The sequence below is a fragment of the Stigmatopora nigra genome, chromosome 17 (genome assembly GCF_051989575.1).
Source record: "Stigmatopora nigra isolate UIUO_SnigA chromosome 17, RoL_Snig_1.1, whole genome shotgun sequence".
Classification (NCBI taxonomy): Eukaryota; Metazoa; Chordata; class Actinopteri; order Syngnathiformes; family Syngnathidae; genus Stigmatopora; species Stigmatopora nigra.
The window spans coordinates 7,191,705-7,210,263 of NC_135524.1; the positions used below are offsets into that span (position 1 = coordinate 7,191,705).

An 18,559-nucleotide genomic window follows, 5' to 3' on the forward strand; every position below is an offset into this window, starting at 1 on the left:
CAACTTCATGAAGACCGACTCAAAACACAGACGAACTGTAGACAGGTTATGTATAATTTATTTTTTCCTCTCTGTCTATAAGTCTTTTTTGTCATTAAAATCAAAATGTCAACATTTTAAAAATCATATACACGCAAAAAAAATGCTTTTAAACGTTAGCACTGCTTTCAAAAATGTATACATATGTACGTTTTTTTTTCTTTAGTCGCAGGACAGAAAAGCAGAAAGTGGCTATTCAGACAAGACCTTTCACCCACCCCCCCAAAAAGAAATTAAGACCGTAATGTAGGACTTAAAATAAATACAATTTTGCACATGATCATAAACCTGGCAAAGTTCAGTAGTGTGCAGATGGAAAGTGGGATTAAGTAGATGTGTGTGTATCTCCTTTGACATACATTTATTATTAATAATAATTGAAACTATGTTACAGAATGCACCCCCCCTTCCCAAGCATTGACTTACAGGCAACCCGCTACTAACAAATCAAACTGTACAATGTCTAGATCCAACCCAGCCAGGGCAACACCAAAGAGTTATAATTTATATACACAGCCATCCAATCAAGTGTCACTATAATACACAAATTAAAACAGATAACTTCTTTAGGGGTGGTGGGCATATGCAGTTGCTGCATGGGTTCATCTACGAAGCGGCCATTTTTAGGAGCAGTCAAGGCCATGCATTCGATATTTGTAGACGACAAAAAAAAAACAAAGAAACCCTGATTCGAGCGGGTCAAATTGCGAGAGATGAATATTGATAAGGCAACAAACAAAATGGTGCTCGTGATATAAGGGTGCAAACGCTTTCTTTTTAATTGACATTTAGCTAAGATGTTCGTTAGAGTCTGTTCAAGTTCATTGAAGACTAAATTGTATCGATGTGAATGCGTGGCTTCATACCAGAGGTGTCCAAACTTTTGTCTGACGGCTGCTTCCAGAAAAATCAAGACGGAAGGGCTAATGTGAAATTCTTCATTAATTTGTTAAAGTGAGTATGTTCATCAGGTGAGAATTTTTTTATATTACGTATATTTTTAAATAGATACACGATCATGGAATACCAGTATTCCTAGTTGAAATGTTTTCACAAACAATAATTCTATTTACAGTCCAAAAAGTTATCAATAAATCTCAATGTATCACTTTGGATTAATATTGGTAATCTTTATAGTATATCAATTTTCTTACATGATACACTACTGAAATTGTAGTTTCTCACAATGATTTCAACATGTTGCAGAGTTGGACCCGTGAGCGGAGACACTGTTAAACCTACTTAAAAAAAAATAATTATTAACTGAGAATTGCAGCAGAATGTAGAGTGAATTTAAGCTTGTCCAGGCCATATTAAATGATATTTTCCTAATTTGCTCCGAGATAGTAAAAACTGGGCTGTAGTTTGGACACCTCTGCTCAATATTCTACCAGGGTACTCTTCTGTCTCTGGCCAAAGCAAAATTAAGATGATTCGAGTTTAAATCGTCTATAGGTGTGATATGAGGGAATGTGTGTGTGTGTGTAGATGTGCCCTGCCATTGGCTAGTGACAAGTTCAGAGTGTACTCTGCCTCTCTTGCTAAAGGTTAGCTGGGCTAAAGAGGAAATGCTCCAGAAAAGGGAGAAACCGTAGTCTTTCCCATTACAAATCAAGAGCCGAGTTGCCGTCTTTGAGGAGATGCTTAAAATGGCGCCCGACAAAACCAGCCCTGCGGTAATAGGGAACGCGGGGGAGGGAGAGCGGGGGGAATTTAGGATTGATTCGTAGAAAAGTTATTTGGAGGGGTAAAAGCAAAAACAAAACAAAAAAAGACAGGAAATGTAATGAATCTGGGTGGTGAGATGATAGGAACAAAAAAAGGGAAAGCGGCAGGGATGGTGGTCTTGGCTGGATTTGGTGCGGGAGAGGACGAGGCTTGGTCATTAGCATCCGCAGCCTTCCCTCTGAGGTTGTGGTTCGCTGGTTAGTCGGCCACCCTGGGGGGCCGACGGCTTGTGCTGGACACCTGATTCGGCGGCATTCAGGTCCAGGCTGCCGTCTTGGATGTTCTGGTAGATCTTCTTGGCCGCCTCCAGGAAAGCATCCTCCACATTTTCGCCCCTGAAGAAGAGATTGATTGGTGTCAAAATGAGAATGCAAGAAAGAGGAAAGAAAGACATTTAATTACTGATTATGTGCTTACGTTTTTGCACTGGCTTCCAGGAAGAGCAGACCTGAAAAAAAGGAATGACATCTTTGACCATTCATGTTAATGGAAAAACTGCCATTCATTTATAACCCCCAATAAAGTAAACTAAAACCCGAAACTTCAATGTAGAATCGCAACTGCTGATCACGTCCGTCTCCAAAGCTTGATATTTACGGTGGGGAACAATGACAGTAAATAACTCTAAACGGTTTGCGCACGCTCAATAAATACTTCTCATTCTTTGAACAGTGTGGCATTCCTCCACTTTCGCTTCACTCCGACTCACCGTTCTCCTCGGCAAACTGCTTGGCTTCCTCGTAGGTGACGTCGCGCTGGGCTTCCAGGTCTGCTTTGTTTCCTATGAGAATGATAACCTGAAGACAGGAGAAACACATTTCAAATAGATCATTAAACAAACATGTTCATGTTGTAATGTTATCGTTTCAACTTAAAATCTACTTCAACTATACAGCAATGTTTGGACATACTGTGTTGGGATTGGTGAGGTTTCTGGCGTCGGTCAACCAGCTGCTGAGGTGATTGTACGTGCTTCTCCTGTGTTAAAAACAAAAAACATGCTCAGGTTTTGGTGGACAAATGATTCTTTAAAATGAGGCTGAACCTATTTCCACGTCAAGTTGAAAACTAGGCTTAGTCACTGACGTACCTCGTGATGTCGTAGACCATCAGCGCCCCCGCCGCGCCGCGGTAATACGAGCGGGTTACGGCCCGGAAGCGCTCCTGGCCGGCCGTGTCCCAGATCTGCAGCTTGATTTTTTGGCCGCTCACCTCGATTATCCTTGTGCCGAACTCCACGCCGATGGTGTGGGGGCAGTCTGCCATGACTGCCGGGAAGGTAGAAGAAGGATGTTTTTGTATTTTAATTACATCCCCACTAAACGTTTAAGTAGGCACACAAAGAATGAATCGTGCGATGGTGCGAACATTGTACCAATTTGTACCCCGCTAAGGTATTAAAAACTGAAGCTGCAATCACCAAAACCGACAGCTCAGTCGCCCGCAAATCGGGCAGCGGCTGTCGAACCGAAGCATTCAAAAGCCAAGGCGCGTGACTGGAAGCGGGGAGCGTGGCATCTGGCATCATAATGGCGACCATTGAACGTTAGACTGAATGAGCGGCTGCAGTTAAGACGCACAAGAGCCTCTCAGTACCGAGCGCACGCTTCCGTTTCCGGTAATTGAAAGAAAAAACGCGGATGATGAAAAAGTATCGGAAGGTACTTACATTTCTTTTCTGTGAATTGGTGAAGCAAACATGACTTGCCGACCCCCATATCACCTGTGAAAAAAGTAAGATTGAGTGAAAAAAGGCGGGGCACGAGAAAACATGACTATTAGTTACTCCAGAATCCGAGATCATGTGATCGGAAATTAGGACTTAATGCTTACCAATGATGATGTATTTGAAAATGTAGGAGTAGTTGTACGGTGCCGTAGCCATTGTGGCTCTGAAAGAGAAATAACAACTGATATTAGATTGAGTGTCAACAACAACATTAATTTAAACAGTCCTTCAGTCGCAGTACCGTCAAATTCAAAGCCACAATTGATTGAGCGGGCACTCTACCTTTGCTCTCATGCCCCAAAATGTCATCAATCCATCTCTTATCATATCACCTTACCCCGCATATTTAAGTTAACTAGGCAAGCCATTATTATGTTATCTCAAAATTCCTTTTCTGACCTTAATGATGTTTGCCCTCAAACCTATCGTACAGGTTTGATAAAAATCTCTTTATTCATTCTTGACTTACCCAGAACAAAAGCATGGAGACAAACCAAACACACCAACGGAAGCAAATATATAAACTTTGCCTTCTGTAGATTTTCCATACTGGCGGATGTAAAAAAAAAAAAAATGATAGTTGCTTTTTGTCTGTCAATGTGTTCATTTAAAAAAAAAAAAAAAAAGTTCCACTATACCAGGGGTGGCGAGCATGTGGCTCTCGAGCTGCATGTGGCTCTTTGCTTCTCATCATACTTTGTGTATACTGTACCTCTTTGCATCGTTTAATTTTTCTCCTTTTTAGTCTCTTGAACCACACTAAAAATACATTATATTTTAAAAAATAATTTGGCTGATTGGATTTTTTTTGTGCTGCTTCTGACATACAATGTGGCTCTTTGACTCATCTTAAAATGTTGGATCTTTGTATCTTAATTTGTTTACCATTCCTGCAATTCCAACTTCTACCTCACATTAGGAGCTTTTTTTCCTAGCCGACTTTTCTCAGCTGCCTGCCGTCACATGACCCTCACGTGGCATCTCGAGCCCCTGTGTGAGTATGTCCACTGCTGTATTTGACAGGGGTGGTCCTAATTGTACTTTGCTTGTTCTACTTTTACCCTAATGAGACTAATTTTAGAGAAGGTCTTATTAAGCATGTGACCAAATGACACGGCTCAGCACTTTTATTATTTTATTTAGGCACCATCAGTAAGTGTGTTTCCTTGTCTCAACAACTACTTCCTATTGTGGCAAGAGGAAGGTGCACTACTGATGGAAATCATGACACACTATTCGAAGGATGTGACTCATTTTAAGTCAGCAGAATTCCAGAACTTCGAGATTGAGATGTAAAAACACTGTTTTGCAAAACAAAAAAAATAATAGTCATCATCATACGGTTTTTCCAATTATTTGATATATGATTATGTTTTTTACACACATTTACCCTGGTAACTACTATTTGCATGTAGATTAGGTTTCAGCAAACTGTCATTAATCGAGTAACTTGTGTTACATCATTACAAGACAGATGAGTTTAAAGTAGACTATTTTGTGGGTTTGACACGTGGACAGCAACTGGCCGGAAGGGTTCACAATCTGAAGAAAAAAATTCAATATGCAGGTGGCACATTTACTGTTTACGCTGGAGTCAGCATAATTACTCTCTCAACGTAGTATTTGACTTGCACCAATACGAGGAGCCCTTTTAATTAAGACTTATTATTGATCATAGAATTATGACACATACAAAACATTTAAGTGAGCATCCAGTTAAACCCCCACATCTGATGCTGCATACATAACATTGAGGGGATGTTTTAGATTCCTAAATAAAAACCAAACATGAAACTCATCATGATGTCCCTGGCCTTCTTTAGATAATAAATGAATCTCCCTCACCTTGATGTAGTTGTTTTCTCCTCCTACAGGAATTAATTAGTCAATGGCAGACCAGTAACGCAGCTAGTTGGGATGTTTTAATCTCCATTTAAGGCCCCAAATTGATGCTTCGCTTAGCAGTCTTGACAGCCAACATTGGCATTAGCACGATAGCTGCTATGTGACATCAGCGATGTTACAGCAACAAAGAACCGCCAACATCACAGGGGCTCAGTCGATGGCGTGTTGACACATACGGAGAAGCTTTTTTTTTTAAATGACGAAACTTTAGGGACAAACAAAAATGAACACCTGGCTAGACATAGCATTAGCATGCTATCTTACTACCGTTCGGCTCACCGGGGTTGGGGCTGGGGCTAATCACCCGGATGAAGCTTAAACGTTATGACAGTGTCAATATGTTTACGTATAATCAAAAAGTGACATGTCTATTAACTTGAAATCTCGTTAATGATTGTGATCTTTAAATCGCCAAAGTCGTACCAGGTCTTCTGTTAAGATCGCTTCGTTAGCCGGACCGCGACAACACAAAATAGCAAAAAAAAAAGGCCCGTAATCGTCACAAAGTGTTTTTTTTTTCTAACCCCAGGGTCCGATTGCCGTTTTTCGTCTGCGATCAGGGCAGGCGTAAAAACGACTTACCAGAAAAGAAGCCTTTTGGCCTGGAAAAGAAGCAATTCGGAGGAGTTGTTTTGCGGGTTATCCTGGCTCAAGTAGGATCGTCCTATCCAAGATGGCGGCTCACGGCGGCACAGGGTTTCCTCCACTGCGTGCAATGGGCTCGGTCAGGGGACAAAGAGCATCACTGGAGGAGGAGGAGGAGGCGGAGGAGGAGGAGAATGACCTCACTTTAACAGGAATACTCAGTAAGTACCGTAAACTTTACAAATATCAGCAAAGACAACCCACGTGAACAAGAAATGCAGTTTTATATATTTATTATAGTTACTGTTGAGGAAAACATCAATGTCAGTAGGTTGATGGAATTAATTAATTATTGAATGCAATTAGTTTAAACTTCTTTAAAGTTTCTTTTTTATTCTTCTCAAACATGAAATCACATTAAATATACTTTTATCTTATTTTTTATTCTGTTTCAAAATCTTTATTCATTTCCCAAAATGTTTATCCTCACAAAGGGGGTGCTGGACCCTATCCCAGCCAATTATCAGCACCAGACAGGGGACACTTTAAATTGTTTGCCAGCCAATCACAGGGCACAAAGAGACGGACAACCATATACGCTCATACTCATACCTAGGGGAAATTAGAGTGTTCAAACAAGCTACCAAGCATGTTTTTTGGGATGTGGGAGGTCACTGGAGTACCCAGAGAAAGCCCAGGGAAGCCCAGGGAGACGTGCAAACTCCACATAGAAAAGGTCGGACCCTCAATCTCTCGTCCTAACCCTACCACCAGTCGTCTCAAAAATAAACTAGTACATTATTTAACCAAATTTCCACTGCATTTTATCGGTAGAGAACATTACTTACCTTTGTGCCTGAAAAAGACGGTTGATCTGAAGATGAAGACGGTTGCTAAGTAAATTAGGACATTTGCGAAGATTAAAACAGCCCAATTGCGCTGCATTCACGTTGTTAACATTTCACACATTGTTTATTTAGTAATATTGGGTAATTTTTCACTTTTATATGCACTTCTTCTAATGCATTTTTTGTAAGTCTTGTCGTTTACATCAAATTCTATCAAAAACAAGGATTTGTAGTTTTGCATTTATTTATTTCTATGCAAAATTTGTCTACACAGTTAATAAATATTCTTATCCCTCTTGTAGTAGTCCAGCACAAGGCATTTAAATGACTTCTTGACAACAATTGTCAGTGATACAAACCTGCAGTCTTTTAACTCACCAATTACAGTTTTTTGGTGTGTTGATCACAGGAGATATAGTATCAAGCATGATTAAATTGCCAACTTCTGGTCAGACTCTTAAAGCCACCCTTTACTCGCCCATCCTCGAAATAAATATCATTCTTGCTGAAATCCAGAACAAGGACAACAATAGAATTTGGCATTATCAATGTAAAAGATAATAGACATTTGAGAACCTATTAATGTGATGTGTCTATTTATAGAGTACATATGCATTCCTAAATGGATGGCAATAGTAAGGCATAGCATCATCATCTGTCTAGCCAACATAAAATGTACTTGAATGCTTTTTTTGTGAAAAATACAAATCTTTTAATGAATTCAACAATGACTCATTTGACATGCAGTGACTCTTAAAATCATCTATATATCCGCATGCAGTGTCCTCTCCCGAAGCTTTGCCGGTAATTAACAACAACAATAACAACAACAAAAAAAACTAAAAAAAATATATGCATATTTCATTTGACAAACAATACATGAGTGGCCTATAGAGAACAATATACATATCACATACCCTATCTCAATAAAAATATGAAATTTCTAAGTGATGAAAATAAATGCACAGTATATGTTGTAATAGTAAAGGTAAACTTTTTTCAAAGTTCTATCTTTTATGGCAAAATCTCGATATCATTAATGAGCAATGTGAATGAACCTGGAATTGGAAGCGTAATACGAGACCCTCCATCACTTTTAATCATAGAAAATATACTCGAACTGCCCTTTTTTCCCACAGCAAATTTTGACAATATTATTTCAAATGGCCAGCGCAAAAATTCAAAATTCAACCTACATTCGGTTGCATTAATCTTGTATTTTCAAGTATATATTTTAACGGAGCTTTTTCAGTGGTGTCAAAACCTACAACATGATGAAATCAATGTAGAAATCTGCAGGGTTTCAGTATTTACATGTAAAGACAGTTATACATGTAAAAACAAACTTTGTTATATTAAAAAAAAAAATAAAGTATAAATATATTTTGTTGCTTGTAACCCTCATTTACAACCATTGAGAGGTATAGATATCAAAACCATTTCAACTGGGAAGGCTGCTATCGTGTGATCATTTTGACTGGAAGAGATGGGAGCGATGACCGAGGCAAACCTTAAAAATCAATTTTTAACAAATGCATGTTGTTTATGTTGGCCTTTTTTCTGAAAGTCACCCCCAAAAAAAGTTTGTACACCCTTGCTGTAAGTAGTCACCAACCAAAGTTAACTTTTGGCGAGAGAACTTTTGGCAGAACGTCAAAGTTGTTGACTCTTGAATGTGAATGTCAGTACAGCATGATAGAAAAGTATCGTAACAAAAAAGCAACTTTCAACATCATTTAAGCAGCCACACCACTCTTGTTTAGATGAAATAACACCTAATGTGATAGCGTTTTTATCATAGAATGAGAAAAAAAGTAAAGTAACAATGTTGTGCTCTTTAAAAAATCATATATTTAGGCTGTTATTCCATTTAGAACAAAGATGTCAAACTCAATGTAGTATTTTTATCTTTTAAAAATAAAGATAATAATATGTAATGTTTGCTTTTTTTCTTAAGGTGAATAAATGATCTCTATATTAAGAGAAAATATCTCCATTTTTTTCTAACTACGTACAAATGAATGTTAAAAACATACATTAATAAATAAAGATTATTATTGTTTTTCTCCCATATTGGTCAACCAAAAGAAATGATATTAAGAAGTTGAATACAATAAGTTATGGACAAAATGTTTCAAGAGTATCTGTCATCGAATAATCAACATTTAGAAATGTTTACATTCACTTTTTAATCCATTAGTTATAGATTAGCCAAGTAATTGTGGCAAGCCAATATAGAAATGGCCTTCTCTGTGAAAGTAGAATGACCACGTTTAACACACCAGATTTACAATGTCATCAAATCTTTTCCTGAAAACACAAACTCTAAGAAGTTTGGGAGGTTTTTTTTAACCCCTCACTGTCCTCAAAGTCAATTTAAACCTATCACCTGATCATTTTGTGGACATTTTTGCCCACATATTAAAAATGTATTCAGGCCCTAACTTGGCAGTTTATAGATAGTTTGCTTTGCCTCACATCTACAACCACATCCTCAGCATCAGCAGGCTTGCCAGTGCCCATGAGCGGTGCAATTGTCCGCGCGAGGGGGCACTGTTACACAGGTCCGAGTCACAGCAGTGAATGCGTACGCCTGGCAGCTCCTGTTGTTGGCAATGTCTGGATGTGGCACAGCCGCTGGTCAGGACGATGCCCAGTGCTGCTGCATGGATGGATGGAAGGATGGGAGGATAGATGGATGCATGGATAAATGGAAGGATGGAGGGAGAAGACAAGTCATTCACACAAGAGTTTAATGGCTCAGCAGGAAAATAGCAGCAGTAAGCAACAAATAGTGCACGCATGTAATTGGCAAGGCAAAGGAGAAGACACATTGTGTGCTTACGGATATGAATTGACACGTGAAGAAACATCTGTCACAGCAAATAGGATCAATGCGTTTTGAAGTGGCATGGTATCGTTTTATCGGTTTAAAAACTGCAGCTGCACTAATAAAAAGCTGTGATGAAAATCATAATGTTGTAAGACAAAAGCTGTTAAATTCTTTTTTGCCAACGGGTTCAATAGTATTAGTTTTTGGAGGATTCACAAATCCAATTTGACAATCCCTAAACAAAAAGAGCTTGAAGCGGGGATTTGGAATCTTTGTAATTGATAGTTTAGTTCCATTCTAACATAACTTGACTCGATTGTCAAAAAATTCAGTTATTTCTTTTGTTTACTTTCTAATCTCTTAACCTATTGTTTTATTATTAGAGGTATGTTTGTGTGGAATGCCTTAAGGGTGATCTTTTTTCAAATATAAATAAAATAGTCCTTAGATTCCGTGTTCCCCACACCTGGTGTGCCCATTGTTGGCAGGAATAGGCCCCAGCACCCCCGCGACCCTTGCGAGGATCAGCAGTTCAGAAAATTGATGAATGAATGTCCTCTTGTGTGTATCCAAGATCTATTATGATTGAGCTTGAAAATTGAAAAAAAAATTGCATGAAACGTTACAAACGAATAAAACTAAAAGAAAAACTAAAATGAATTAATTTGTGGTTTCCGTAAAACCTTTTAAACATTCGCGACATTCTGCGCACTCAGATTTACAGGCTGATGGAGCATTTTGACAAAGTGTTTTGTCACTTGGTGTGATGTTGTCAGCCTTGGTCTTAGCTTGCACTCTCTCCAAGAAGGATGGAAAAGGTGCCTCATCAGCCCTCTGGGCTCTTGGACGTCAAGCGAAAAAACATCTGGACATGTGTGACCGACCACGCGCACATCAGCATCTGACCATCACTGCCGCCGAATCGGCTACTCGACTTTGCGCGGTACCACGGGCGGCTTCTCACGAACTCAGCAAGGCGACTAAAACGGCCACGTTATATAACTGGCTAAGTGAATATTCACGACCCTGAGAACATTTGCATTGACGTACCATTAGAAATGATTAAGCCCATATCGTCTGGCATGCCATAGTGCATTCATGACATTTTAATCTGCTGGCCCATACATATTCCATGAATAAGTATCTAGCTTGGGAATATAGTAAAAGAAACGTGCAAAAACATGTTGCAACTCTCTATCTATAAAAGTTACTATAAAAGTATTCATATTTTTATGCCAGATATTGGACAAACCATACCCAATTACCCTTTATGTTACCCTACATGTTTTTGGGATGTAGGAGAACCCCAGAGTACCGGGAGAAAACCCACGTAAGCCCTGGGTGAACATGCAAGCTACTCTTCTCAGGCGCAGTCATTTATATACATTTTTAAATGTTTTTTTTCCTTCTAGATATAGAATGTTTGTCGCAAAAACTTGTATGACTTGAAGGCAGCTTGAAATTCAATTTTGATGCGTTTGGGTGCGATTGTATTTTAAAGCAATTCATAGGAAGTAACATTAGAGCAAAATGTCCGTGGACTGTATCCTGCAGAACTTCAGTGACCCAGTTATTAAGGTTTAAATCGCTGGCTTGGCAATGAAGTGCCAGGTCCCCGAGGGAAAATACAATCCTTGTTGTTATTTCAAATGACTGTTTTTACTCCCATTTTTCCACTTGTATCCTAAAAAGTAGCCCTGCCCTCATCGTCATGATCACAAACGTTGTACTTGACTGTTGAATAGAGGTTGAGTAAAACTAGCATCAGGCACAAGAGGCGAAATTCAGCAAGTGTAGTCTAGTTTATTAATGTTTACATAGCTCTTGCCGGCTGTTTAGATGATTAAAACATACTAATTCACCTGGGAATTGTTTTTAACAGTGACAAATTACACCCTGCCAGACAATAACACTACTTTGACACCCTTTGTTATTCATTACTGGCTCTGCTTTGGGTTTTAATGCCGTGAAGATATGCGGTTGCGAATAAGGGAATCGCAAATAGAGGTCCACAAGGTGATGGTTCAAAAAGGTCTTTTTAACCATTCCTTTTTTTCTGCCTTGCTTTCGTAGGTGTGATTTACTCACTGCTTTCTGTCTTGATGCAGAAGCGATGCTTAAAGCCTTTGTGCGAGTGGGCGCAGGTGAGCACCTCCGGGTTGGAGCAGCCCACGTCCACGTACCTTTGACCCTGGATGATATTGCAGCCATAGCACTGCAGACCCTCCACTGTAGAAAAAAGAAAGTCAATTAAGGTCATGCTCACGCCTGCTATTGTGCGCCAATAGAAGGAGTACTAAACACAATCACCATGAATAATATAAATAGAATGGCTAGTTTTATTACTGCAGTAGGGACGGAGTATAATAAGGGAGATGAACATAATACCTTGGTGGCAAGTATTTGTCATTGGTGATATGCATATTTCTTGTGTTTTTTTTTTAGAATACTGTACAGGTCATTCCAATTATATGATAATAGACCAAACCTGTGTTGAGAAAGTTTGTATGCATTTTTAATTTGTCAAGCAGAACATCTGCAAAGCACAATGTGTCATATATCAATGTCAAATATGGTGACGTATCATATAATTGGTTAGTCGCCTATTTTGCTTTTTATGAGGCCATTTGAAAGCATTTACAAAAAACTCAACCGTTTACGTCCAAAAAGTCCTTCCAGTGTGGAAATCGTGCAAAAATTTGAGTTTTTTCCTACAGGATCCTCCCCAAAAAACGCATAAACATGGAATTAGAATAACAGAAACCCGCCTCTTTTCCGTTTTTGCTTAAGATCCTTGTCGTGTAAACGTGGCCTACATAGTATACTTCCTTTCAGTTGGCCCATGGGCGACTTAGATTTTACGTTCATGCATACAAAGAAGCTATTAACGATCCACAAAGCCACTTCAACCAATGAATATATTGTGCTCAGTGCTTGAAGAGAAGTTAATCAAAAAAGCCATCAGGCTTCATCATGAGGGCTGCTTTTTATTACCCTCATCTTGAATGACAAGCGGAGAAAAACGGACTTGTGATCTTCTTCTCTGAAGCCTTTGGCCTAACAGTGACTGACTCAGCCTCTATAGCGCTTTGCCATTTCAAAGCTAAGCTGCCTGTCTACGTTGGAGGCGACGGCACAGAAAATGACTCAGGGGGGGACAGGATGGCGATGATTAGTGGTGGGGCTGACGCTTCCTTTTCAAGTGATGATTCAAATGATTTGCCCAAACAGACGCAAGTGCTTCCCGTTGAGACCTCTGGCTACAACTTCTTTCAGGAATCGTCTTGGTGCTTTTTCCACAATTTTCACAGGACCTTTAAGGAAGGGAGTGGACCGAATCCATCCCTATGGGATTTAAGCAGGGATTGCCCATGAATTGAGAGCGACCGCACACACCTGCGACTGACCCGCCAAATCCCGTACACACAAGATGGAAGATCAGCTTTTCAGCTGAAAGCAATCCTCCGTCTTTATCTCCCATGGCCCGCGGAGGGACACCAGCCTCTCACTTGCCTGGACGCCGCTAAATAGCCAAACCCAAAGCCGGGGATGGAGCTTTCAAGAGCGAACTAATCCCACTGCAAATGCTCTTACAAAAATCACTTTTGGAAATCTGCCGCAATCGATGTAAAGCTTCGCCAGGGCTGCAACTATGTGCCAACCTTAAGGGGGATGTTTTCAGATTTCCCTCCATGTTGGTGATACAGTAGACTGAGATTCCTAAGATTTCACATTAGTAGCTATAAAAAGCTCATCACAGATGGGGCATTGGCACATATTAGGGATAGGAATCACCATTTGTAAATGTCAAATGAAAATTACTTTTAATTGGGGTAATTGAATCGGTGGCCAGACGATTGCAGGGAACAAGGAGATGGACAACCATGCACATTCACTATCTAGGGGCAATTTAGAGTGTCCAATCAGTCTATCGTGCTTTTTGGAATGTGGGAGGAAAACGGAGTACCCAGAGGAAACCTACGCAGGCCCAGGGAGAACATGAAAATTCCACACAGATGGAAAAGACCTGGATTTGAACTCAGGACCCCGAAGCCTTGTGCCCTCAGCCTGCCACCAATTCAGGGTGTCCCCAGCCTATAGCCCCGAGTCAGCTGGGATAGACTCCAGCACCCCCTTCAACCCTGATGAGGATGAAGCGGTTCAGAAAATGAGATGAGATGAAGAAATGAACATGAAAGTTCTGATACCCATGATCAGGTTCATTATAATTGCATTCACACCTGTTGCAAATTTATTCTTGGATAGCATGCAAGATAATATAAATGCTCAGAATAGACTTTTTGAGCAATTTTAGAAAGGCTTCGTAGGTTTTGCTTCCACCTCAGGGGCGTTTTAAATATTCCATTAGAGTGGCGGAAAGTGCCACGTTTTTTTTAAAAAAAAATTACGCCGGATGTAAATGGCAGTAATTTACATCCGGCAAAACAAGTTGATTCGACTATTTGTTAGCATGCAATGCTGCACGCTGGCTGCACTCATGAAAAATTGAGGAGATGCCCGCTTATGAGCATTTGTCAACATAATGAGGACTTAGTAGAGAGACGTTCATGCCCCCTCCCTTGGTACTATCCAATTTATTATAACTGCACACCAGGTTCTCCTGTAAATAACATGGATTAATTATAAAGACACCACATTTCATTGTTAATAAAGCTAGATTTACGCTCAGCTACTTATTTTTACACGCCAATTATTATGCTATTACAAATGCTAATTGGGATAAAAAGATTTACATGGCAACCCTGAGTTACTAATGATTATGTATGAATTCCTACAAAGATAGAACTCATGTACAGTCCTTATTTCTAAGTACGTTAAATATGTTCAGAGATATAAGTTGAAAACATTAGACTGACTATGTTTTAGTGTTAAATTACTGAATTTTAGGGAAAAAAAACTAACAGGCCTGAAAACAGTTTATAGATGGCCATAAAAACCTGTGTTTTAGAGTATTTAATTCTAAAAAAGATTTCAAAAAGAGTTCAATTACTCGCTGATAGATAACACCCTACTACTACTAATACTACAATACAGTACTAATACTAGAACTACTACTACTACAGCTCCATGTTAAAGGTTCCATAGAAGTACAACCCACTACTACTACTCGTAAAGCTCTATCTAGTGGATTTTTGAAATCTTACTGTAACATAATATCTGTGTTACAAAAATACCTGATACAATTGAATACATTTTAATATTTATGACATAAAAAATCACCAACGCATAATAGACTCTTCGAATACATTCTAAAATGTCCTTTCGTGTTTTTAAGCTCCATCGGTGATGTTTTTTTGCACAGTTGCGGTCACAATAACGACAGCAAAAAATAATCCTGTATCACTCTTTCAAAAAAAAGTCAAGTTATTATTGTGGATTAAATTCTGCTGGGTAAATATAATTTCGTTTATGCATCCAAATCCTTTGCCAATGATTCCCCAGGTGGGGGTTGCTTTTCAGTCATTGTATGCTTCATTTCGTTGCCTCATGATCATTATTGTCATCAATGACCTTAATGGACTTTCTTTATTGATAAATATGGCTTTTGTGGGCCTCATTAAGTCCTCTGAGATCAGAGGTGACCCCATGCTGTGGAGACAGTAAATCGTGCAGTCATCTTAACCCCTTAATTTGCTTGTAGTTTACCCCTCCCACGTTAAAGGAAAAAACCTTGTTACGGTCAATTGTTACAACTCTGTTGGGAAATTTATGTTTGCCACTATGGATATTTGGCATTGATTGGAAACAATTACATGAATAGCTCAGACGTACTTATTGGAAACATGTCTTTGTATCCCCCTGTTGTAGTTTCAATATTTCCTCTGAATTGAATTAAAAAGGTTCAAAACATACCATTTCTAGTACATTGCCTGTTTAACTGGCTCGGATTGTTTCAAGTTCAAAGGATGGCACTTTCTCCACCAACAAAGCCTGGTAATACAGTAAGAAAATATAGGTGAAACTAACCTTGTGTTAAGCAGAGCGCCAAAATAAATCCAAGCCTGTACACCAACCAGGCGTGTAAAGTCATGGATGCGGCACAGGATGGATAGATTTGGGAGCGGGGTCCCAGTACTGCCACTTCTGGTGCTGGGGGAAATTCTGGCAGCGGTGCCACCTTACGGGCGGGGAGGGAAGCAGCCCCGATGTCTCGTTCACGGCGCGTGCACCAACTGTCGGCCAGCCAGTCTGACGAGGGAGGGAGGCAGCCATGCGGGCAGTCAGTCAGCTCAGCAGCCACTCAGGCAAAAGAGATGATGAGGAGAAGGAGGAGGAGAAAGAAAAGGAGGAGGGAAATGCTATATCTGAGAGAACAGAAGAAAGAGTGAGAGTCTTACTCTCTTTGCAACATAACATAAATACATTTATAGGTGGGAAAATGTGTTCTATAAAAAATCAGACTGCATTTTCAATGAGAAAATAATTGATGAGGAAGATGTGAATGAAGGAGAGAAGTGTGTTTTGAGTGCTATAAATCACAGCACTGTTCTTGCATGTCTGTCACTTGTTGATTATAAATGGGTTGCATTCATATGAGAGGTAGGTTATGTATTTCGGATTTATGGACAAGTCGGATATGTAAACATTGGAAATGGACTGTTTATACTGTAAAAGAAATCAGTGTGAATGTAGTCTTAGGCAGTAAAGTCTTTATTTTTTGCGTTGGACTTTTTTTGTGGGTTCCTTTTCACATTGCAATTTTTGCATGGGTTTAATTGACATTAAAAGTGCAGATGTGGAAATATTGTTGTATGTTTGTTGTGGTTATTTTTGCACTTTATGGCAAGCTTTAATCTAATTATACTGGCATGATGACAAGAAAAGCCTTCAATTGAATACCAATTCAATTCAATATCATATTTAACACATCGTAATTCTTTTGTGTATTTTGTGTATTTAGGTTTTATGTTGGCGCCTGCCTCAAATAGACAGTAGACATTCTGTCAACCAATTACTCCACATTAAACTCTAACTCATGTTAGCTGACGTATCCCTAACCGCAGACCAGCCAGTCTTGACTGATTATCTTTTTTTACTATTCGTAGATTTAAAAAAAATGGGTCAACATGATTCATTTATTTCCAGTAGGTCACGTATCTGATACAGAACAATGATGCTGTTTTGTGAGATTAATTTGCAGGAATAAACTGGTCAACTCTCAGCAACCCCCCTTAGCAAAGGAAATGATGATAGGCAGTAGAGAATGTGAGTGAAGTAAATAGCTTAAAAAGTGCGGTTTGATCCCTGTACTGCAATAGAACAACAAGAAATAAATCCTCTCATTAAGAAGATGAAAAGTATGGGGCAAGCACACGTCCATCAGGATTAATTCCTGATTGATAATCTATTGCGTCTAACAATAGCCCCTATCGGACAATGTGTTAAAAGCTTCGCCTTTAAATGGGTTGCCTCACACGTTTCGGTGTGTGTATGTGTGTGTGTGTGTGACTTTCAAATAAACACGCTACTATTATCTTGCCTATCGAAATGCTTGAACACTGTGGAGAGAATTCCATCTAATCAAGAATTAAAAAGTAAATCCTTTCTAAGAGACTGTAATGCCGGCAGATAAGGCAGGGCTTTGCACTAAGCTCCCTCCACAAGCAAAAACGGCCCGTCCGCAGACCTCGCCCGCATTAGTTTGACCTCCATATGTTTGCATGTTGATGTTCCTTATTATGGACAATGGCGGCCAATCAGAGGTCTGTGCTCTGGAGCTTCACTCTCGTTTTTCTCGCTCGCAGCTGACTTGTTGTTTGTCGCCTGTGTGCGCTTTATTGGTGAGTCACATTTTTGTGTGAACGCGGGGAACGCGGTGAGATATGCCAGCAGTGGGAAGCATATGGCGGTTAGGTCCCATTGATTCAAGGTGGCACCATAAGAACAACTGCTATCAGATGGCATACAACGCTCAGTACTTGAATGGGCTATGTCCATTTTAGTTGACATTAAAGCATACTGTATAGGGGGCAGTCTATTGTGGCATTCCGCATTTGTGTATCCCTCATTTAATGAAATATTGCTAGATTTGACAATATGTTAACTAATAAAACAGATTGTACTGATTGACGCAAAACAAGGATCAATGTCAGGGTTTAAGTCAGGGGTGGGCAAACTTTTCATCCCAGGGGCCACATTGACTTTAAAAATTTGACAGAAGGGCCGGGTCAGCACAAGATACGATACATATAAAAAAGTACATCCGTTAACAGTACATATGAAACATAAACAGAAAAAAAGGACTAAAGTATTAATATACTCATCACTCATCATTAAAGTAAAAAGTACAAAGTAAAGTTAAAAGTTTGCCCATGTCTGGTTTAAGTCATAGTGGGGTGAGGGATGCTTATGAGCTTTCACTTATAGGCCCCCTTTTCTAATGTGTGGGCCCCTATCGAAACCCACTTAATGGTGGGTGTTGACTGAGATTTTTTGACACTGAAACACAATTATTGCTCTAAAGAACATCTTATAGTGGCCCCCCTAGAGGCCAGGGCCCGGGTGTGGCCACACTCAGAGTTTCATATCCGATGCCAACGATAATTAGGACAAAAACATTCTGCTTAGCACAATACTCACCCAGAAACAAAAACAATCTCAATCCCAAAGCTGCTTCTTTATGCAATTTGAGTCTCAACTATGTTTTTTCCCCTCTTACTTCATTCTCCCATGGTGTTGCGGTGCTGTTTTATACGATATTATATATTTATAAAGCGCAGAGCCGTTCCATCCATCGAGCCTTTGAGTGATGAAGCCGGTGAAGGAGCTCAGAAAGTGAGAGGAAGGATGGAGATTTGGAGGTGGTGAGGAAAAGTAGGAGGGTCCGGTGGTGCTCCGGTGATGAAAGTGAGTCTTCCCCGAGAAGCCGGC

General features: G+C 39.7%; 2 protein-coding genes across 4 annotated transcripts; both read right to left on the bottom strand.

Annotated features, from left to right (window-relative positions):
- Positions 1–40: 40 nt before the first annotated feature.
- Positions 41–6,150, bottom strand: rab14l (RAB14, member RAS oncogene family, like). 2 transcript variants are annotated; one of them, XM_077736712.1, is made up of 8 exons: positions 5,984–6,150; positions 3,601–3,659; positions 3,437–3,490; positions 2,858–3,035; positions 2,679–2,745; positions 2,477–2,564; positions 2,185–2,215; positions 41–2,102 (listed from the first exon to the last, which is right to left on the bottom strand). In XM_077736712.1, exons 2-8 carry the CDS (start codon positions 3,650–3,652, stop codon positions 1,925–1,927), a joined length of 648 nt encoding a protein of 215 aa, XP_077592838.1. In that variant the 5' UTR covers positions 3,653–3,659; positions 5,984–6,150; the 3' UTR covers positions 41–1,924. The 2 variants fall into 2 exon arrangements, with proteins under 2 accessions (XP_077592838.1, XP_077592839.1); XM_077736713.1 differs by lacking the exon at positions 5,984–6,150 and adding an exon at positions 5,342–5,509.
- Positions 6,151–8,410: 2,260 nt separating this feature from the next.
- Positions 8,411–15,956, bottom strand: LOC144211114 (uncharacterized). 2 transcript variants are annotated; one of them, XM_077738169.1, is made up of 3 exons: positions 15,656–15,956; positions 11,756–11,896; positions 8,411–9,493 (listed from the first exon to the last, which is right to left on the bottom strand). In XM_077738169.1, exons 1-3 carry the CDS (start codon positions 15,717–15,719, stop codon positions 9,315–9,317), a joined length of 384 nt encoding a protein of 127 aa, XP_077594295.1. In that variant the 5' UTR covers positions 15,720–15,956; the 3' UTR covers positions 8,411–9,314. The 2 variants fall into 2 exon arrangements, with proteins under 2 accessions (XP_077594295.1, XP_077594294.1); XM_077738168.1 differs by having other exon boundaries at positions 8,411–9,496; positions 15,656–15,952.
- Between the last annotated feature and the right edge of the window lie 2,603 nt (positions 15,957–18,559).